At 49.6% G+C, this 20,832-nt stretch overlaps 1 protein-coding gene across 1 annotated transcript in view; it reads left to right on the top strand.

The window, feature by feature from the left end:
- The window catches only part of Slc4a5 (solute carrier family 4 member 5), a 75,336-nt gene that overhangs the window by 4,127 nt on the left and 50,377 nt on the right, over positions 1 to 20,832 (top strand). Inside the window, exon 3 of the mRNA XM_005364663.3 lies at positions 7,804 to 7,933. Coding sequence (XP_005364720.1) covers positions 7,804 to 7,933 — 130 coding nt within the window. The remainder of the gene's footprint in view (positions 1 to 7,803; positions 7,934 to 20,832) is intronic.

Below are 20,832 nucleotides of genomic sequence, written 5' to 3'. Positions count from 1 at the left end.
CCCCCCCCCCCCGTCTCTGGCAGGGAGTCCTGTAGCCCTGAATGAGCCCTAACTTGCCATGTAGCGCAGGTCAGCCTTGAACTCCTGATCTTGTTGCCTCCACCTCCCAACCCTGGATCTACAGACGTGTACCACCAGTGATGCCAGGGATCAAACCAGGGCTTTGTGCCCATTAGGCAAGTGCTCTACCAACTGAGCCACATCCCCGCCCCTTTCCCCATTTCTGAAGAGGACGGGCAAAGGCAGAGGACTAATTTCTCTCCACAATATCTCCTCTACCCAAGGGTCTCTGAGGTAGGCTGATTCAAATACACACTCAGAGATGAAACGCCGTGACAAAAGGCAAGTTGGAGAGGAAAGGGTTGACTTCACTCGCAGTTTCATGTGAACAGTTCATTATCAAAAGCAGTCAGGACAGGAATTCAATCAGGGCAGGAACCTGGAGGCAGGAACTGACGCAGAAGCCATGGAGGGAAGCTGCCTACTGGATTGCTCCCCATGGCGTGCTCAGCCTGAGTTCTTATAGAACCTAGGACCACCAGCCCAGGGATGGAACCACCCACAATGGACTGGGCCCTCTCCCATCGATAACTAATTAAGAAAATACCCTATAGGCCCACCTACAACCTGAATTATGAAGGCATTTTCTTAATTGAGGTTCCCTTCACTCAGACTTCATCTTGTGTCAAGTTGTCGTAAAATTATCCAGCACAGGTTTCTCTTTTAAAAAGATTTATTTTATTTTTTTAACTATGTGGATTGCATGTGAGCATTAAGAGTCTCCAGAGCTGGAATTTATACAGTTGTGAGCTGTCTGGTGTGGGCAACTGAACTTAGGTCCCAAACTCAGGTCCTTTGGAAGAGCAGCAAGTGCTCTTAACCATTGAGCCAACTCCTCCATGGGCCAAGCTGGCCTTGACTCATAGCAATCTCCTACCTCAGATTCCCAGGTAATGAGGTTATAGACATGAACCGCTATCCTAGGCCTGTGTGACTTTTGTTTCCTTTTTAAAAAGATGTATTATTTTTATGTATGTTCCTGAGTGTGCATATGTGTACCCTGTGCCTGCAGCACCAGAGCAAGAAGAGATTGCTCAAGCTCCCCAGAACTGGAGTGACAGGCAGTTGGGAGCTACCTAATATGGATATTGGGAGAAACTGAACCTGAGCCTTCTGCAAGAGTAACAAACACTCCTAACCACTGAGCTAACTGTTCAGTCCCCTGTGCCCAGGTGGGTGAATGCCTCCGCCGTCTTGGCATTTAAAGAAACAACCTCTTCAGGAACAAGGTTTCTTATATTCACGTAGGCCACCAGGTCCACAGGGGTCAGAGATGGTCATAGTTTCTATGTCAATTAAGGTTAAGGCCATCTGTGGCAGATTTTTGCTGTGGGCAGCATTTCTGACAAGCACCCTCCTAGGGTGACCTCCTGGACCTTGAAACTGGAGGGTGCTCTGGAAGAGAGGGCCTGCTCAGACCTTGTTTACTTTAGGGTACAGTTCATCTACAAGAGATCAGCTTCAGTGGGCAGCTAAGTCTCAAGAGAGAGAGAGCCAGGGAGGAAGGAGAGACTTCTAAGAATCGGTCTCTGCCAGGGGAGTGTGTGTGGGCTCTCAATGCAAGAGCGGCTGACTCAAGGCTTGAGCCGGAGGAGGATGCAGCGAGCAGGAGTCCCCTCTCTGGGGCTTCGTCTCTTATAGCAGCTCCGGGCAGGCAGGTCTATTCATTCTTCTTTTCTGTCTGCACCCCAGCTCCCCATCTTTGTGTTCACAACCCCAGGAACCATCAACAAAGGCCAGCTAACTGAGAGACCCAGTCCAACCTTTCCAGACATGGATCGGCCAGTGACACAAGTCATGTGTCACCCAAAAATGGCTTACGGGGGTGGGAAACACAGGCTGGGCCTATGTCCCCAAACCACCTTCCACAGGGGGGATTCCTGTGGGCATAAAGGGGCAGGCTCTCTTCTCCCGCCTTAGAGGACATATTTGGAGTTTTTGTAAAAATCAGGAAAAGGAATTTTGTCAGTCATGAAACTGGGACACAGGGCTTCCTAGTCCTCTCCCACAGACTCACTTCGCTTGACAAGAATGACCCTGGCACCCTGGGGTTATGTCTCCCAGTCCCCTGTATCTTGTCTCTCTGTGCCACTCACGGCCGCATGCATCCCCTACAACTTCAGCCCCAGTTCCTCTTTCTTGGCTCCTAGGTACTTAGCTCCCACCGATGTGCTCGTGAGTGTCGGAAATTCACTCACCTAGACAGGATTCACTGTGTACCCATGCTGTGCAAGCCCCGGTCAGTGTACAACAATGCGCTGGAAGTGGGGCAGACTCTGACCATGCAAAGCTAAGCGGGGAGAGACTCACAGATCAGCTCCTGAAGTCGCTGACCTTTTGATGACCCTAACTTCTCTCCAAGGCTTTCCTAGGGTGAAGCCCATGCTTCATGCCAGGGTTGGGGGTCACCAGATCAACCTGTGCTCTGCCCAAGCAATGGGTGGGCAGTCCTCATCCAGAGAAAGAGGTGCTCTGTGAGTTTCAGAAGCCACACATAGTCCAAGTCCAGTCCTTCCTGTCTCCTCTTCCTCCTCTCTATTTCCTCCTTCTTCCCCCTTTTCCTTCTCCTCTTTCCTCCTCCTCACCCCTCCTCCTTCCTCTTCTTCCCCTTCCTCCTCTGTTCTTTTCCCCCCTCCCCTTCCTCCTCCTTTCCCCTCTCTTTTTCCTTCTTCTCCTCCCTCCTCACCCCTCCCTTCCTCTCCCCTTCCTCCTCCTTTCCCCTCTCTTTTTCCTTCTTCTCCTCCCTCCTCCTCCTCACCCCTCCCTTCCTTTCCTCCTCCTTTCCCCTCTCTTTTTCCTTCTTCTCCTCCCTCCTCACCCCTCCCTTCCTTTCCTCCTCCTTTTCCTCTCTTCTCTTTCTTTTCCTGTTCCTCCTTACTTCATATTATTCCTCCCCTCCTCTTCTCCTCTCTCTCTCTTTCGTTTTTTGAGATAGGATCTCCTATAGACCAGGCTAGCCTGAAACTCATCGCATGGTTGAGGCTGGCCTTGAGTTCTCAAGAGATGGCATTACAGGTGTGTGTTACCACACTTAGCTTGCCCGAGTCCGTTTCGATATTTGGGCCCCCAGTCTGTGCCTCTTGTAGTCATAGACCAGAGATGTCGTTGCTTGTGGCATTTCACATGATGAGGGCCAAGGCTAGTTTGTGACATACTATGTGTTTGTGGGCCCACAGTACCTTATAGAAGACCCAGGTCTTGGGTGGGCTGGAGGGAAGACCTGGGGAGAAGGTGGGGCTGGACACTGGAAAGGTCTGGGTTCCTGAGATGTTCAGGGTGGGGCGGGCTAGTGACTGGTGATAGGAAGGAGGAGTCACAGCTACTAGCCACAATGGTAGCAATACCATTTGAGGACCTAGCCACATGACTGGTATTATCCCAGTAATTCTCACCAGAATTCAAAGAAGTAGATGTGATTATTTCTACATACTTAGTAGGGAAACTGAGGCTCAGGGAGGTTAAGGTTTTGTCATTATGCTACTGATAATAATTTGCAGCATCAGGAGATGAATCTAGGCCTGGCGTCTCTCCAGTATCTTTGGAAATCCTCCTTCAGGTGATGGGTCGCCCGGTCCCTGGCTTAGAGAGTCTCCATTTGCTACCCAGGAGGACTCAGGAGGGGTGGGCCAACCACTCTCACAGTGTAGTGTAATCTGTGAAGCCAGGATGCTCGGTGGGGGGACAGTCCCCAGAAAAAGAACTGCTGGGGTCTTGGTGATGGTGAGTTTGCTTGAAGCTCTGCATGAACCTGACCGATTCTTTAAGTGGGAATGATGAGAGCCAGGCAGTGGTGCATGCCTGCAACCCCCCTGCACTTGGGAGTGCAATGGAGGAGAACGGCAAAATTGGAGACCAGTCTGAGCTCCATAGCTAGACCTAGTCTCAAAAAACAGCAGGGGATTGAAGCATACCAGAGGCCCCGGGTTCAAGCCCCAGCATTCTCTTGAGGCTGCAGCAGCAGCACCCTGGATTGTAACTTCAGATGCTCCAGACCTCAAGCCCATCCTTTGTGAACTCGAGGATGGCCTGGGCTGCACTGCACACACCTCAAACAGGCCTTGCTGGCTCTTCTAGCCCCGAATATGAACATGCGGTCAGGACCCATGCATGGGCCAGTGTGTGGTGGGGGATAGTAGGCATTCCCAGGTCACCTCACCCACGCCAGGGGCTTAAGGAACATGAGTTTGTAGCAGGCCTGGGAGCCTCGGTGACCTCTGCTCGACCTTGTGTATTGCAAGCACTCGCTGAGCCAAACCCAGATTAAGAGTTCCTCAGAGAACGAAGTAATTCTCTGGTGGGGTTCACACACACCCCGAAATGGCCAGTCCCTGCTGTCCAGTGAGTGACAATTTGGCACTTTGTCTCAGTAGTGGGCACAAACAGCAAGCCCCGTAATTGGGTTTAAAGTTGGGAAGGAAGCTAATCCATCTTCATTTAACACTGGACCTCACAGCAAACACTCCCCATAACAACCCCAACCTCCACCCAACTCCCAGCTGCGGCAGAAAGAATAGGGCCTGCTAGGCTCTTGCCACCAAAATCTTAAGATCTTAAGAGGTCCTGGGGGTTTGCGCACAAATCCTACCTCCCTGCCTCGGCCTTTATAAGGGGGACTGAGGAGAGGCGCCCTGCTCTACTGGAGCCTCCAGGTCTGTCCGGAAAGGCTCTCGGGCAGGCGGGTGGGGAGAGGGGAGGGAGGGGCAGTTCTGGTGTTTTCACAGTCCTCGGCGCCACCACCCCGCTGCTGTAGGGCACACGGGTCCTGCTTGAGCGCCATTGCTAAGGCTCCTCTCTCGTTATACCTCCTATACCTCCGGTTCCTCACCCCCACCCCTCCCCAGCCTTTTCTCCCTCTTTTGCTCTTTTGTCCCAGGATTTCCCGGCATTCTCACACCCCGTCTCTGGTTTCTTTGCCTTTATTCCTCTCTCGCTAGTGGCAGTCTCCCTCCATCCCTCTAGCCCTTTCCTGCCCTCCTCCTCCCCGCCTCCCTTGCTGCTTAAACTGGAGCAAAAGTGAGTTTGCTTTTGTGTGGGGAAGAGGATACGCAAAAGAGCCAGCATCAGGGAAACAGGCTGGGGCCAGAGGCAGCACCAAGCACCGGAGACTCCAGCCCTCAGCGGTTCCAAGGAGCAGGTACTGCCCTGACAGGCTGGTTCCAGCACAGACCTCTACCCTGTCTAGGCTTTCTAATCTACGATCTCCTCAGGATCTCTCTGTTTACCTTCTTCCCGGCCTTGAAGGGTGTGAAAGATTCCAGATTTACGAAATATGAGGACAGAGGCCCAAGGGGTGGAATTGCCTTTGTTTTTAAAGAATTGTGACTGGGCTCAGAGGCAGGCTAGGTCCAGATGGCTGTGGGTGGTTTGAGCCCTATCACCAGGCCCAAGCTTTAGGTAATGGAGAGGCAGTCAAAGCTTTCCAGCTGGAGATGTACAAGAGCAAATCTATACGTGAAGGGTTTATATCAGGCTGCGGCCATGCAGTCCAGCGGTGGAGAACTTGCATGGGCCCTGGGTCCAGTTCCCAGCAAGGCAAAACCAAAACAGAGCAGTGGTTATCCTCCTCTGAACCCGTGGGGAGCTGTTTTATCTCCTCAGAATCAAACAGTCATGGTTGCCTTCTAATTCGAAAATGGGAAATGTGTTTTCTTAATGATCAGGTTTTTCATTTATTGGGTTTTTTGGTGGGGGGGGAGGTGGGGTTGGTTGGTTTTTTGAGATAAGATCTCTCTTTGTAATCCTGGCTATCCTGGAATTCACTGTGTAGACAAGACTGACCTCAAACTCACAAAGATCCTCCTGCATCGATATATGCCACTATGCCTACAGGAATTCTTCTTCTTCTTCTTCTTCTTCTTCTTCTTCTTCTTCTTCTTCTTCTTCTTCTTCTTCTTCTTCAAATTTCTTTAAACTCAAAGCCAGTGAAATAAGTTTAAAACAACAAAAAAAATTTCAAAATCAGATGAATTTGAATCAACAAAGTCCATTGCAGACCCACACACACATAAGCCACTGGCATCTTGTGCTAGGCAAATTGTCTAACTTGTATAGACTGTGCTGCCCAGAAAACTCTGTGATTCCTGAAGTCCATTGCTCGAGCATGTTAGGAGGCCTGCATGGATGGGGTGCCCTGAGGCAGTAGAGGCAGTGGGCCTGGGGAAGGAGACACTGGGGAGGGTGAGTGGAGGAAGGACTGACTCTTTTGGACCAAGGGCAGTTGGTGGCAGCATATGGACTAGCAGAAAGAAATCGAATGTACTTCATACCTGCACGCTGTCTTCCCACAGAAGTGTGTAGGAGTTGAAGCAACTTATGGAGAGGCAAGAAGGTCTGGGGTGACACAGGAGGGGTACTGACAGGGCAAGCAGGAGGCTGCGTGGTCAAGCGCCTTTCGGCCATGGGTTCTGAGCCTAGATGCCGGGGTTGGTGTGGGCGATAAGAGCCATCTATAGGATAAGCCTTGGATCAGGGGTTTCCTGGGTACGTGGCGACTGTGAGAGTCATGTCCACGTGGACCAAAGGCACACTGTGTGCCCTACCTTCTGGGACTCAGGATACATCCGACGAAGATGAGGTCAATGCCTGCCTGGAAGTTACAGGGACGAGGTTAGGTGTCAATAGAGTCCTTGAAAATAGTGACAACAGAAGATCTACTGATGAGTAGAAGAAGGCAAAAGCGGGAGAAACTGAGGCAATGAGAGACTGGGAAGAAGAGGGAAATGTCAGGAGGTCTGTGGGCCGGTTGATGGGAGGCCAAATCAAGGGCTGGTGAGGAAGAAGTATCTTTGACAACACAGGGGGTTGGAGGTGGCGGGAGCCTGGGGATGCCTTCAGCCAAGGCATTGCTCATCCTCTGAGCTCATCGTCCCTCTCATTGGCTCCCTGTGCTGCAGCCACACAGGGCATCCACCACACTCAAGCCCAACCCATCCCGACGTGTCCCACTCACAATTCAAATGCCTTTCTCAGACGGGCTTCTGTGACCAGCATGCTTCCTACAGCCGCCCTTGGGAAGTTTGTCTTCTTCCAGGACACTCAGCACTCTACCCAGTGGTTGCCCAGGGGTTTGTTTACTTGCTTATTACCTGGCTCTGTTGTAGCCCGACCTTAGCAAGTAAGAACACGGGTCTTCTTCTTGGCTTTACTTTCTGGTACCAAGGACGATGTCTGGCACAGAGTAGGGGGTCACTACACAAGAGGAAGAGGGAAGGAGTGGGGGGCGGGGAGGAAAGGCGGATCCGAGAACATTCGGGAGGTGACTTCTAGAGGCCTGCTGGTGAGGAGGCAGGACGCCCAGGAATCAGGCCCACAATGCCAGTGAGGAAAAATCTCACAGGACACTAGCCCAGCCTTTCCCTGCCTCCTCACCATCACTGACTGGCTTGGGACCCAGTGGAGCAAGAGACAGTTGGAGGCTTTTGTGCCAAATGCAGCTGGATCAGGCTGGTCCTCATTTCATTTTTCTGTTCCTGGATCCTGCTGCTGCCCTGGCTTCGGTTATTTCCCAGCCTTCACTGGCACTGATGAGACCCCAAAATAAACACAGACCAAATCCTTTCTTATCTTGAAGGCTTACATCCGCATCCAGGGCAAAGGGACAAGAGTTCAGTCTGGCCCAGAATGTGGACTGAGTCTTAGTGAGTGACCCTCCCTCCTTGCCCTATGCCTGCTCCCTTCTTGTTGGCCTTGTGACCTCCTGACCTCTGCAGGACACTCAGCACACCCAACTCCTTCACTTTTCAGGGTCTCCGGCTGCTGAGCAGCTGCAGGACATCCTGGGGGAGGAAGATGAGGCTCCCAACCCCACCCTCTTCACAGAGATGGACACTCTACAGCATGATGGGGACCAGATGGAATGGAAGGAGTCAGCCAGGTGAGAAGGGGTCAGGATGGAGGGGCGTGTCTGGGGTATAGGCTGGTGGGAGATGGCGCCTCACAGCTTGAGTGCTGTCAGGAATCCTCCCCATTTACGAGCGAGCACCTTCCTCTCTGCCATTTATGGTGTCTGGAACTGTAAACAGTAAGGAGTAAAAGTATTGCCAAATAAATGAAGCTCAAGAACCAAGGGGCTGGCTCAGCTGGAAGTGCTCGATGGAGGCAGGAGGACCTGAGCTCTGTCCCCAGCATAAGCCGGGAGCGATGCTATGCTGCTCCTGTGACCTCAGTGCCAGCCAGGGGGTGGAGATAGGCTGATCTCAGGGGCCCATGGCCAGCCAGCCTAGCCTAAGTTCTAGAGCATGAGAGTCTCTCTAAAAAACAGTGGGCAGAGCCTGAGGAACGAGCTTTGTCCTCTTCTCTTGAGATACACACCTACGCACACGTATGCACATACATATTTACAAACACACACATGAACACACAGAGGGGGCACCTAAGCAGAAAGATGGAACAGTGACCCATGACACCATATATATTCTTTAATGTCAAATGGTTCAAACTAAAGACCAAGAAAGGGAAAAATACCAGTCAGCTGGAGCGCAGGGGGGTGGAAAAGGGGGAGTGGGATGGGGGGCTTTCTGGAGGAAGAAGGGGCATAAATCGGAATGGCGGGGAAAGGGTCTAGGCTTGTCATTCTCAGCAGTTTGGATAAGCAGAGGTAGAGCCATAGAAGAAAGTATAAGGAATCCAGGGGCTAGCAGTGGGTACAATGCTAGCCCGGCAAATGTGAGAACCCAAGCTTGGACTCCTAGAAACAAAGGAAATCCGGGCAGGAGTGGTAGTCACCTGTAATCCCAGCACGCAGGAGGCAGAGACAGGAGATTCACAGGACAAGTGACTGCCAGACTAGCCGGAAAGCCGGAATCTGTGAGCTGAGCTCTGGAAAGAGCTTAAGGAAAAAAAATAGAATGGAGAGCGATGGAGGAAGACTTCAGATGTCAACTTCCGGTGTGCGTGCGCACACAGACAACCACATGTGTGCAAGCACGTGTGTGTGTGTATACTTGATCACACACCCACATGAACACACATACATGCATGTATACCATACAGGCAGTCAGAGAAAGAGAGAGAGAGAGCCCCATGCACGGAGGAGGAAGAGGAAGAGGAGGAGGAGGAGGAGGAGGAAGAGGAGGAGGAGGAGGAGGAAATCCATGTATGTTAGTAGGAAGCTGCGTGGTGAAGTCAGGAGCTGGTTAGGTCTGAGCAACACTGGTGCTATCATAGCCCCATTGACAGGGACAGAGGGACCTCTGAAAAGGTCTGACCAAGCAGAAAAGATTAGTAGTCCCATGTGTTCCCAAACCCAAGAAGGTGTGTGTGTGGGGGGGGGGGGCAGGAACAGCAGGAGGGCCTGGGAGGGATCCTAAGAGACAGGAGACAGACTGAGTGTTGTTCCTCAGCCTTCCTGTGGCTCCAGTTACACCCCTCTTTCCTAGATAGGTAATGTTTTTGTTTTGTTTTTAAGAGAGGGTTTCTCTGGGTAGTCCTGGCTGTCATGGAACTGGCTCTGTAGAGCAGGCTGGCCTGGAACTCAGAGATCCACCTGTCTCTGCCTCCTAAATGCTGGGACTAAAGGTGTGCGCCTTTAATTATTACCTATCGAGTAATAATTTTTTAACCTCTGCCGGGTAGAGTGTGTGTATGTAGTATGTTTTCCTGTCTTGGGGCACACATACCCGTGTGGGGGGGGAGGGGTATCAAGATTGATAATCAGGCATCTTTCTTTTCTCAGTTGCTCTCCACTTGATAGTCTGAGAGAAGGCCTCTCCCTTGTATCCAGAACTTCCCCAGTCAACTAGTCTGGCTAGGGTGGTTAGCCAGTTTGCTCTACTTCCTCTGTCCTGAAACAACAGGTGAAATCTCATACTCCCCTGGCTTTTATTTTATTTTTTTATTTTTGGATTTTTGAGACAGGGTTTCTCCGTAGCTTTTTGGTTCCTTTCCTGGCACTAGCTCTTGTAGACCAGGCTGGCCTCGAACTCACAGAGATCCGCCTGCCTCTGCCTCCCGAGTGCTGGGAATAAAGGCGTGCGCCACCACCGCCCGGCTCCCCTGGCTTTTACGTGGTCTTGGAGATCCAAATCTAGTCACCACTCCTCAAGGGCAAGCACTTTACCTGCTGAGCCACTTCTCCACATAGGAAAAACCACTGTGATTTTATTAAATTAAAATCCAAGCTGTGGCTGTGGCTCAGTGGGTAAAGAATTTGCCTGGCATTCAGTAGGTCCTGGGCTTGATCCCCAGCACCACACAAACCAAGGGTAGAAGCCCCCAACTGAACCCCCAGCAACTGAGGAGATGGAGGTAGGAGGATTACAAGTTCAGGGTCATCCTCAGTTGCATAGCTTGTTCAAGGCCACCTGGAATACCTAAGACTCTGTCTCAAACACAAAACAAAGCATAATTAAATTAAGATGACATCAACTCATTTCCATGGAGAGAAATTAGATGCTGAGGAGTAAGGTCTGTCAGGAGCTGGAGTTTGGACTACGGCAAAGCCTGAATTGTTAGTGTCAGCTCACGTGGCCTCTCTCTCCTGAGTCCCATATTTGCCCCCTTGGAGACAGCAGTGTTCCAGTTGGAAATGCATACATTAATTCCCAGCTATGTCCAGGACAAGGTCGGCATGAGACAGTGACACCCACAGCCCAGAATTTCCCTCTGCCACCTGGGCAGTTGCTGGGCAGAGGGAGGAGCTTTATTCCCACATCTTCAGGCTTCTCTGCTGCAAGGGTGTCTGGAAGACGGTGCTGCTGGTCTCGGGGGAACTGACCTGCAGCCCACAGTTGGGGGCCCAGTCCCCCCTTGAAAGCCCAGGAGCCTCTTCTCATCGCATGGTCCACTGAACCCCAATGTGCTAAGAGCCTACAGGCTCACCCGCATTCGAGCTCCATGGTGACCCTGAGGAGGGCAGAACTGGAATCTGATTTTGTAGATGGGATTCTGAAGGTCAGAAGGGCTAGCAGCTTGCCCAGGGTTAGAAAGCCCAGGCTGCACTGCCACCCAGGCCGGTCTGACCTCCAGTCTGAGGTCCCCTGTGCTTTTCCCTGTGCTCCCAAAGCTCTTGTCCATTCCCTTCCCCTCCCCCACACTCCAACTTCTAGGGACTTGTTTTGATCTTCAGGGAAAGACCTAGGACTGAAGCAATTCTTTTGGAGTTGGATCTGCAGAGCCTGGACCTCTATATCTCTATCCCGGGCCCACAAGATGGGAAAGGACAGTTCAATGGCCACAACCTGTCTTGGGTATTGTCATTTGACACCTCTTGGGGAGGGGGGTTGAAGCCAGTCTGCCCTGGGCATAGTCTCTTCTAGTCAGGGTGGGTGAATAGAGAAGAAAAAAGCTTACAAAGACCTAGGAAAAAGGGACTGCTTCTCCCCTCTTTGGGCAGTGTGTGCACCCAAAAATCTCTGCTTCAAGCGGTTCCATGCCTTCAATTCCAGCACTCCAGAGGCAAGCCAGGCAGATCTCTGTGAGTTCAAGGACAGCCTGGTCAACACCATAGCGAGTCCCAGGCCAGCTAGGGCTACACCATGGTATGTTGTTGTAAAAAACAGTTAAAAAACAAAACAAAAAGAACAACTAACAATCATCAAACAACAAAACAAAACAAAACAAATGAAACCCAAAATAGCAATAACAATAACAAAACCCAAAAGTAGAGGTGTCCAGTCAGATCTCCTTGGTCTTTGTCACCCTATAACGGCAGTGTTTCTCTCAGCTAACAGACAGTGGGACCCACCTCAGGGAAGCCAGAAGTCCCAAAAGTTTCCAGAATCAAGGAGCCAGCAAGTAGCAGTGGATTCTGGGCCTCTGTAGAATAAGAAGACAACAAAAGGGGGTGAAGAATAGCATCTCCTACAGATCCCCAGACCCTGGGTGTTAAGGGGCTAATCATACTGAACATCAAAGAAAGTGGGGGAGGGCTTCCTTTCATAAAAGTATTTAATTTGTTGCAGGGAGTGCTTGCTTTATTGAGTTAGGAGATTAAGAGAGCGAAAATCTCAAATCCGCAAGGAATTTTCCCTGGTGGTGCTTTGTTGGGTTTATTAGTTTGAGGGACATTTCGGGTTCTTGAGGGAGTCACTGCTGGGTAGATTTAAGTGGCTTTGAGCTCTGCTGAGCCTTGCCCCGTGCACACAATCGGCGCTGTATGTACGGCAACACTTCTGATGTGATCGATGGAAGGCCAGGCTGCTAATAAGAGAGACCGTTATTAACTCTGTCCCTGGTGTTCCCACATGAGACGTCTGGCTAACTGTTCCCTGATAATGAAGGACTTTGCCTGAGGGAGGGCTGAATCGGGTGAGGTAGGGGTGACCTCCTATATTATGAGCAAATAACTTAACCAGAACCCCTTTCTCAAACCAGCACTTGCCTGACTGCAAAGGGAAGGGACCGGCAGGAGAATTGTCCAGGCTGGAACGGATCCAAGAGTGGAAGGCCCTCAGGGTTACTCAGAAATAACTGGAGCTTAGCACTCAGGAGCCTTGAGAGGCAGCTCTAAATCCAAGCTGCTCTGGCTTCAACTCAGCATCCCGAGAGCAAGAACTTGCCAGAAGGTTCTTAGGAGATACATACGCTCTGAGAACATTCTTGTCATGACTAGGAAAGGGCCAAAGGGTGCGTGAGAAATGGGTCAGCTTAGTTGAGTTAGAGCATTCTTTTTTTTTCGTTTCTGTGTCCCATGTAGCCCAGGCTGGCCTCAAACTTGCTATGTAGCTAAGGATGGTTTCGATTCTCGTTCCTCCTGCGGCCTGGGTTATGTGGTGCTGGGAATGGAGCCCAGGGCTTGATGGTTGCATCTCTAGTCCCACGGGAGGACACTTTCCAAAGTCCTGAGTGATTCTCTCCACGTGGACAGGATGGAGGGAACTGGAACTTCCCACTTCAGCCTTGAACTTGCTTTCATGTATAACCTTACATCACGCTCCTTAGAAGAATCTTTCTTTGGGGCTGGAGAGATGGCTCAGAGATTAAGAGCACTGACTGCTCTTCCAGAGGTCCTGAGTTCAATTCCCAGCAACCACATGGTGGCTCACAGCCATCTGTAATGAGATCAGGTGCCCTCTTCTGGCATGTAAGCATACATGGAAGGTATGTTGTATACATAATAAATAAATAAATCTTAAAAAAAAAGAATCTCCCTTCTTAGTGTGGGGCAGGAGCTTCTCCATTTCTCTGGAGTCAGTCTTGGAGGGACAGAACTGCCTTTCTTTATAAATCAGAGGAGGATTTATAAATTCCTCTCAATGTGGAATCAACAAACTTCATTCATTCATTCAATCAAATATTTGCTAAGGTCTTACTGACTGCAAGCCTTGAGCCAAGTGCGAGGCACTGCTCAATTGTTTCTTTGTAATGATGTACAGAGTCACATAAGGGGGTATTGGTAATGAGGGCTGATATGAGTGTACAGCATAGAGGCATGACGGGTCAAGAAAGGCTTCCAGGAGCAAGGTTGTTCATACCAAGATAGGAGGGTGGATCAGTGTGAGCAGAGCAAGGATACGCAATGGGGAAGAGGCCCCTGGAGCAAGGGCTGGGGAGACAGCCTGATGTGCATGTACCCAACAGATGAGATGGAGAGTGGACAGGGTGATATGGCTGAAGACCAAGATGGACAATAGAGGCTGGGCATGTGTTTCTTGTGGATGGAGAACAGGTCAAGACTATCAACACTAGACAACTATCATTGTCCAAGGGCAAGACCATAAGCACCTGCCATGGTCCATGGCCAAGACCATAAGTACCTGCCATGGTCCACGGGCAAGACTATAAGCACCTACCATGGTCCATGGCCAAGACCCTAAGCACCTGCCATGGTCCATGGCCAAGACCATAAGCACCTGCCATGGTCCATGGCCAAGGCCATAAGCACCTGCCATGGTCCACGACCAAGACCATAAGCACCTGCCATGGTCCATGGCCAAGACCATAAGCACCTTCCATGGTCCATGGCCAAGACTGTCTGCAGATCTCATGCTGGCTGAGTTATGGAGGCTAAAGCTTGATGCTGAGAGTTTGGGGGACCCTGAAGAGATATGGGGAAAAACAGAGTTCTGTATGTGAGACAGATCTTTGGTTTTAGTACTGAGAAGAGATAAAAGGAAAACGCTAGGACTGGGGAAATGGCTCAGCAATGAAGCACAGGCTGCACAAGGTTGGATCCAAGTTTGGAAGTCGGTTGATCATTTGGACAGCTCTGCTGAGGGGCTTGTTCAAGAGTAGACATCTCTGAAGCAGAGTGTGGGCTCAAGGGAAATCTCCAGCTTTACACACACACACACACACACACACACATCCACACACACACATAGAGAGAGAGAGTCTAGGCTGATCTCGAACTTACTATGTAGCAGAGGATGATCTTGAACTTCTAATCCTTCTACCTCCACTGCCTGAGTGCTGAGAGTAATGTGTGGGCCACCAGAACACTTGCAGTCAGTGAGATTATACAAGTGTGTATGTGTGTGTGAACATGTACATCTGTATATGTGTGTGTAGAGGTCATGGTCAATGTTGGGTGTCATCTTCAATTCCTTTCCACCTTATGTTTGAAGGCCCTCTCATTGAGCCTGGGGTTCACCAACTGGCCAAGTTGGCTAGCACCGAGCTCCAAAGATCTGCCTATCTTTTCCCTGCCATCTTTCCCCCAGCAGCAGGGTTCCAGGTGCGCACCACCACAGGCTTTTCCCATGGGATCCAACTTGTGAAGCATCTCTCCGACACACCACACCCATGTTTTTATGAAGCACCGAGGAACAAACGCCACCTGTCTCACATGCTAAGCAAGCTCACTGCCAGCTAAGCCTCTTCTCCGACCCCAATACAACTACCATTCATGCACCATTGAGTACAGAACCCAGGACCACCTCTGCTTTGGCTTTTGTGTTTAGGATGAGAGATGTGAGCCTATTGGATGCTAATAGAAATGGGACAGAAGAAAGAGAATGGCTTAAGGGAGCAGAGAGCTGAGAAGGGCTTGCAGAACAGAGCCAGGCCCTAAGTGCAGGTGGGGCTCCCAACAGGTTTGAGAAGTGGGGAGATGGAAGAGTAGCATGGGGGAGCCGTGGGTTGCTGGTACCCAGGGCAGGGGGTCCAAGTCTGTGGCTGTTGTGTGTCTTAACAGTGGAGTCAGGTACGGAGATTTGAGGCCTGTGCAGGTTCCCAGATTGTCACTCTGCTGACCCACTGGTCTGAGCACTGCAGATCGCTATCATCAAGCGGTTTTCCCATTTGGTATCTAACCTACTTCTCGCTCCTCTTCCTTCACTAACAAACACACACACAAGCCTGATGATTCTGGTGAGCAAGCCAGAAAATAGCAAGTGTGTGCACCTGTGAGTGTACACGTGCGAGAGAGTGGATGTATAGGCCACAGAGAAACTACTGGTGCTGTTTTTCAGTTGCTATCCACCTTGCGTGTTTGGGTTCTTTTCCTTTTACATTCATCTGTCTGTATGTGCAGATGTCTGGGAGAAGAGCACACGTGCACTGTGGCGCATGTGCAGAGGCTCCATGACTTGTTTTTTGAGATAGGTCATCTTGTTGACTTGGAGCCTGCTAAGGCAGCTAGATAGGCTAGCCAACATTCCCCAGACATCTGTTCATCTCTGTCTCCAACTTGGGGTTGCAATCCCACGTCAATCAGAGCTCTCGGGATGCTGTGTTAGGTCCCTTGGGAGAATTAAGACAACCAAGTCTGGACTTATCCTCTGACTACTAGCACAGGTAGATACTGGGGAACTTTCTCTGGTGAAGGCTAGGATAAAAATACCTTGGGTTTTGGGCTCATAAGTACTATCTTCTCTTGTCACTTCATCGTTTCCTCCTCTTTCTTTTCTTCCTCCTTCTTAACGACGATGCTTTAAATATGTAACAAAAACAGCCTGCGATGGCTCAGCTCAGTGCTGACCAGGACACCTGAAGAGGTAACATAAAAAGTTGGATGTGGTGGTATGCATCTGTAATCCCAGCACCCCTCTGGGATGGGAGAGGGAAACAGGAAAGCCAGAAGCTTTTGGCCAGGATCAGAAAGCCCAGCAGCAGAACCCGGCAAGGCAGAAGGCAAGAACCAGCCCCGGCAAGTTATTCTCTGACCTCTACGTGTGTGCTGTTGCATGTGTGAGTGTATGCGTGTGCATAAAAATATTCCTTTAAAATTTTTGTTTTGTGTGTGTGGGTACATGTATATCTGGGTATCGTGTGTATGTTTGATACTCACAGAGGCCAGAAGAGGCATCAGAACCCCTGGAACTGGAGTTATAATGGTTTCAAACCTCCATTTGGAAACCTGGGAATAGAACCTGGATCTCCTAGAAAAGCAGCCGGTGCTCTTAACCACTGCCCCATCTCTCCAGCCCTTAGAAACTATACCATCAGAGCTGACCATACAAAACAGGCTGCAGTCAGTCCTAGCTCAAGGGGCCTGATTTCCTGGCTCCTGGCCTACTGTAAAAGGCAGGCGTGTGCTCAGATAGACCCTGAAGAGCAAAAGTGGGTGAGAGAGTGTGATGGTCAAGATCAGGAAGGAGACAGTACAAATCGGGGCTGAGGGAGTTGGTGTTTGAAAGTCCTCTGGAGAATGATAGAAACCTCTTGGATGTACAGACAAGGGGACTCAGAGAGGCCCTGTCCCCAGAGCCTTTCCCCCAAATGCCAAGTTCAGAATTGGCTAGTTGCTTTTTCTGTGTTTGCTCCATTGTAGGTTGTGTATTACAAGGTGGATGGGTCCCTCCCCTGATACCTGCCACAGCTCCCTCCCTACAGGGTCCTCCTCATCCAGGGCAGGCAGTCACTTCCTAGGAGGGGCTGGCTGGCCAGTAATTCCCAAATGCCAGACATCCCTAAACCCTTCCAAAGGTTCTTAGGACAGCTTAAAGGGGGACTTCAAATCACAGAGAGCCAGGTAACTATGGCAGGAAGAAAGTGGACTCCATCTGTCTGATCCTGATCTCAGGCATATCTCAGCTTCCAGCTCCTTATCCTGAGTCTATTAAACAACAGGGTCATTTAGCCAGCGTGTTTCATTTTGATGCTATACTCAGCAACATCTTGATGATAATTTGACTTTTCCCATATGTCTACCAAGGATAGAACGCAAGGGCTGGAGGGCGAGAGAGACTAGCCCTTTCCACTGTTAAAAACCTTACTGTAAAAGAAGCAAGCTAGGTTTCTACACCCACTCTTGTGGGCTGATTGTTATTAGTCACGGCTCTTATCTGGTCAGCTCTAGGGTGAAAGCGGTTACCCCAACAGGTCTGTGAGGCCTTCTGGTGCTCACCAGCCGCTCTGCCGCCTTCTAAACTCTTGGCTTGTGTGTGAGCACTTCAGCCATGCTTTTCTATGCGATAGTCCTTCAAATTCACTGCCAAGTTTGATGAACCATGGATATGTTGGCTGTAGAAACCACATACTCTATTCACATACCTACATGTGCTTTTAAAATGTTAGATTTTGTTTACTTATTTGCAAGCCTGTGTGTGTGTGGTGTGTGTGTACACATGCGTGTCACAGAGTGCATATAGAGGTCAAAGGACACCTGGTAGGAATCAGTTCTCTCTCTCCCTCTCTTTCTGTCATTGGGGTTCTCAGGACTGAACTCAAGTCCTCTGGCCTGGCAGCAAGTACCTTCATCTACTGAGCCATCCCATCAAGCCTGTGTGATTTTCATTTTATTTTTATATAATTTGTTTTGTGTTCATTGGTGTTTTGGTGTTTTGCCTGCGTGTATAATCTGTGTGAGGATGTCAGATCCCCCGGAACTAGAGTTACAAACAGTTGTGAGCTGCCATGTGGGTGCGGAGAATTGAACTCAGGACCTCTGGAAGAGCAGCCAGCTCTTAACTGCTGAGCCATCTCTCCAGCCCACACCATGTGGTTCTATATAGTGTGACTTTGTCGTGTAAATTGTGAAAGCAGGACAGATTTGTTTACCTGTTCCATTCTCTAAATCGTGTTTGTATGTGTGTGTATAGTTTTTCAAGACAGGATTTCTCTTGGAATTTACTTTGTGGACCAGGCTGGCCTCAGATTCACAGAGATCCGCCTGCCTCTGCCTGCTGAGTGCTGGGATTAAAGGCATGTGCCACCACACCCGGCCATGAACATATTTAATGGATTTGTTTATTTTATTTTCTGTGTGAGTGTTTTTGCTAAATGTATGTATTTGTATCACATGTACACTTGGTGCCCCCAGGGATCTGAACAGGGCATTGGATCTCCCGGAGCTGGAGTTACAGATGGTCGTGAGTCATCTCATGGGTGCTGGAACCAAACACAGACCCTTGGAGAAAGCATTGGTGCTCCTAACTGCTCAGTTATCACTCCAGTCCACTCTTCAGAAACTTTCCTCCCATTTCTGCACAGCATTCTTACGAAGAATAGAGTCCAGACAGAACCTGCTGAGTCCTCACACAGCTCTAGGAAAATGACAATTGGCTCGTAACTGAATTAGCACTCACTCTCAGTTTATGCTGGGACATGCAGGGTCCTGACATGACTCAGCTGGGAGGTTAATTGGCTTTGCTGGATGATGGGGAGCAGCTCATATTCATATTTCTTCTAAGAAATGAATCTATGGACTCAGCAGTTAAGAGCATTTACTGCTCTTCCAAAGACTGGGGTTCAGTTCCCAGTACCGCAATGGAGGCTCACAACTGTCTTTAACTCCAGTCCCAGCACATCCGACACCCTCTTCTGTCCTCTGCAGGCATGTGCCACATTTATTTCATACATGCAGGCAAAACACCCAAACACATAAAAGGAAATGAATAATATTTTGTTAAAATATTATTACACATATAAAAATGAATTACAGGGCTATGCCGATGAGCCAGCGGATAAAGCTGCCTGCTGTCAGACCTGATGACCTTTCATTGCCTGGGACCTCCGTCACAGTGGGAGAGTCAGCTCCTGAAAATTGTCCTCTCACTTCCACAAGGACACTGTGACATGCTCATGACCACAGAATTACACACACATAAACATCCCGATATTTAGGGATTAAGAAAATGTCCTACAGGCTTTCCTACAGCCAGACCTTATGGAGACATTTTTCTCAACTGAGGTTTCCTCCTCTCAGATGGCTATAATTTGTTTCAAGTTAACATAAAACTAACCAGCACAGGGACCTTATATTAGAAACAAAACAAAATAAAAACAGACAGACAAACAAAAACAAATTCCATTGGGGACAGAGCTCAGTTGGTAGAAGACTTGCTTAGTGTGCAAGAAGCAGACATAAACTAGATCCATGAAACTAGAGTGTGAGCATCGTGTGGATGCTAGGAATTGAACCCTAATCTTCTGCAAGAGCAGCCAGTGCTCTTATAGTCTAGCTGTCTCAGCAGCCCTTCTGTATCTTCCCTTTAACACCAATGTCTGATTCCCAGGGTTCTAAATTACTGGATGTAATCAGTCTGGGATTCACCTTGGATTTTGCAGCTCAGGCTGTCCTCAAACTCAGCTATGCAGCTGCGAGTTTTGAACTTCTCTGTTTAGATGATTTAAAATGCATTATGTGTGTGCCTGCACACTGGTGTGATGTGGGACAGGGGGTGACTTTGTGGAGTTGGTTTTCTTGTTCCACCTTTATGTGGGTCCCAGGCATCACACTGAGATCACTAGACTCCTGGAAAGCACCCTTACCCACTGAACCATCTGGCCAGCCAACCTTGAATTTCTGATCTTCCTGCTTCTACTTCCCAAGTGCCCGCACCATCATGTTGGGTTTGGTTGTTTGCTAATTGTTTTGTTTTTGTTTGCTACAGGGTCTCACTATGTAGCCCTAGCTGCCTGGAACTCACTATGTAGACCAGGCTGGCCTCCAGCTCATGGAGATCCACCTGCCTCTGCCTCTGCCTCTGCCTCCTGAGTGCGGGACTAAAGGTGTGCACCACTATGCCTGGCTATGCCAGATTGTTTTTCATGTGGTGCTTGGGGATCACACACAGGCTTCCCGCATTGTGGGCAGGTACTCTACTGACTGAGCTCCAGCCCCAGATCCATCTTGGTTTTCAGCTCTTCCTAGACCTTCCTTGTGGGATAGCTTCTTCCTAGGCCTGGGGGTTTGTGTTGGGAGCCTGGACTGTACCTGGTGGCCAGTCCTGGGATGCTCTTTCTCTTGCTCTTGTTAACATGACCTGTCAAGTTACCAGCTGCAGAAGAGACCTCAGGTCTGGACCTCCCTCTTTGGGACAGAGAGCTGCTTTCTGGAACACGTGACTCTTTAAGGTTCTGTTCAGAGACGGGAGCACCTGGCTCCTGCCTCCGGCATGCGTGGAAAAGGAGGCCGTGGCACTGACCAGGACTGGATGAAATACCTAAAAGTCTTTTTTCCAACTCAGAGATTTTCTTTCCACTTGACCTGTTTCTCTAACTCTAAGCCAACTGTGGCATAAAGGGTTGCTTTGCAGTGAATTGTTTGGGATTACATGAACCATTCCATCAGGCATCCACAAGCTTGTAAGCCTGGCTTCGACCAGAGACTTTAGAAATAGCCTGTGTCTTTATTCAACCTAGAAAATATTTAAGCATTGGGGATACAGAAAGTTCAAATTTACACAAAAATAGTGTGTATTAGAATATACCTCCATGTACCCATCACCCAGTTTTCAATTATTACCAGTTAGCTCATGGCCAATCTCAAGGTCCCCCACACCCTGCTCCAGACATTCCCAGGTCGTATTAACCAGGTCATATGCTCCAGGTCCTTTAACACAAGTCCCAACCACCACATCATTCCACCTGCAGATGCTTGAGTATTTGTCTCTAAAGAATGAGGTCACCTTCTATAAGAATTTTTTAGATTGATTTGTTATTATTGTA

This window comes from Microtus ochrogaster (assembly GCF_000317375.1).
Source record: "Microtus ochrogaster isolate Prairie Vole_2 chromosome 14 unlocalized genomic scaffold, MicOch1.0 chr14_random_3, whole genome shotgun sequence".
Taxonomy (NCBI): Eukaryota; Metazoa; Chordata; class Mammalia; order Rodentia; family Cricetidae; genus Microtus; species Microtus ochrogaster.
This window is presented reverse-complemented; position numbering and strand designations above follow the sequence as displayed.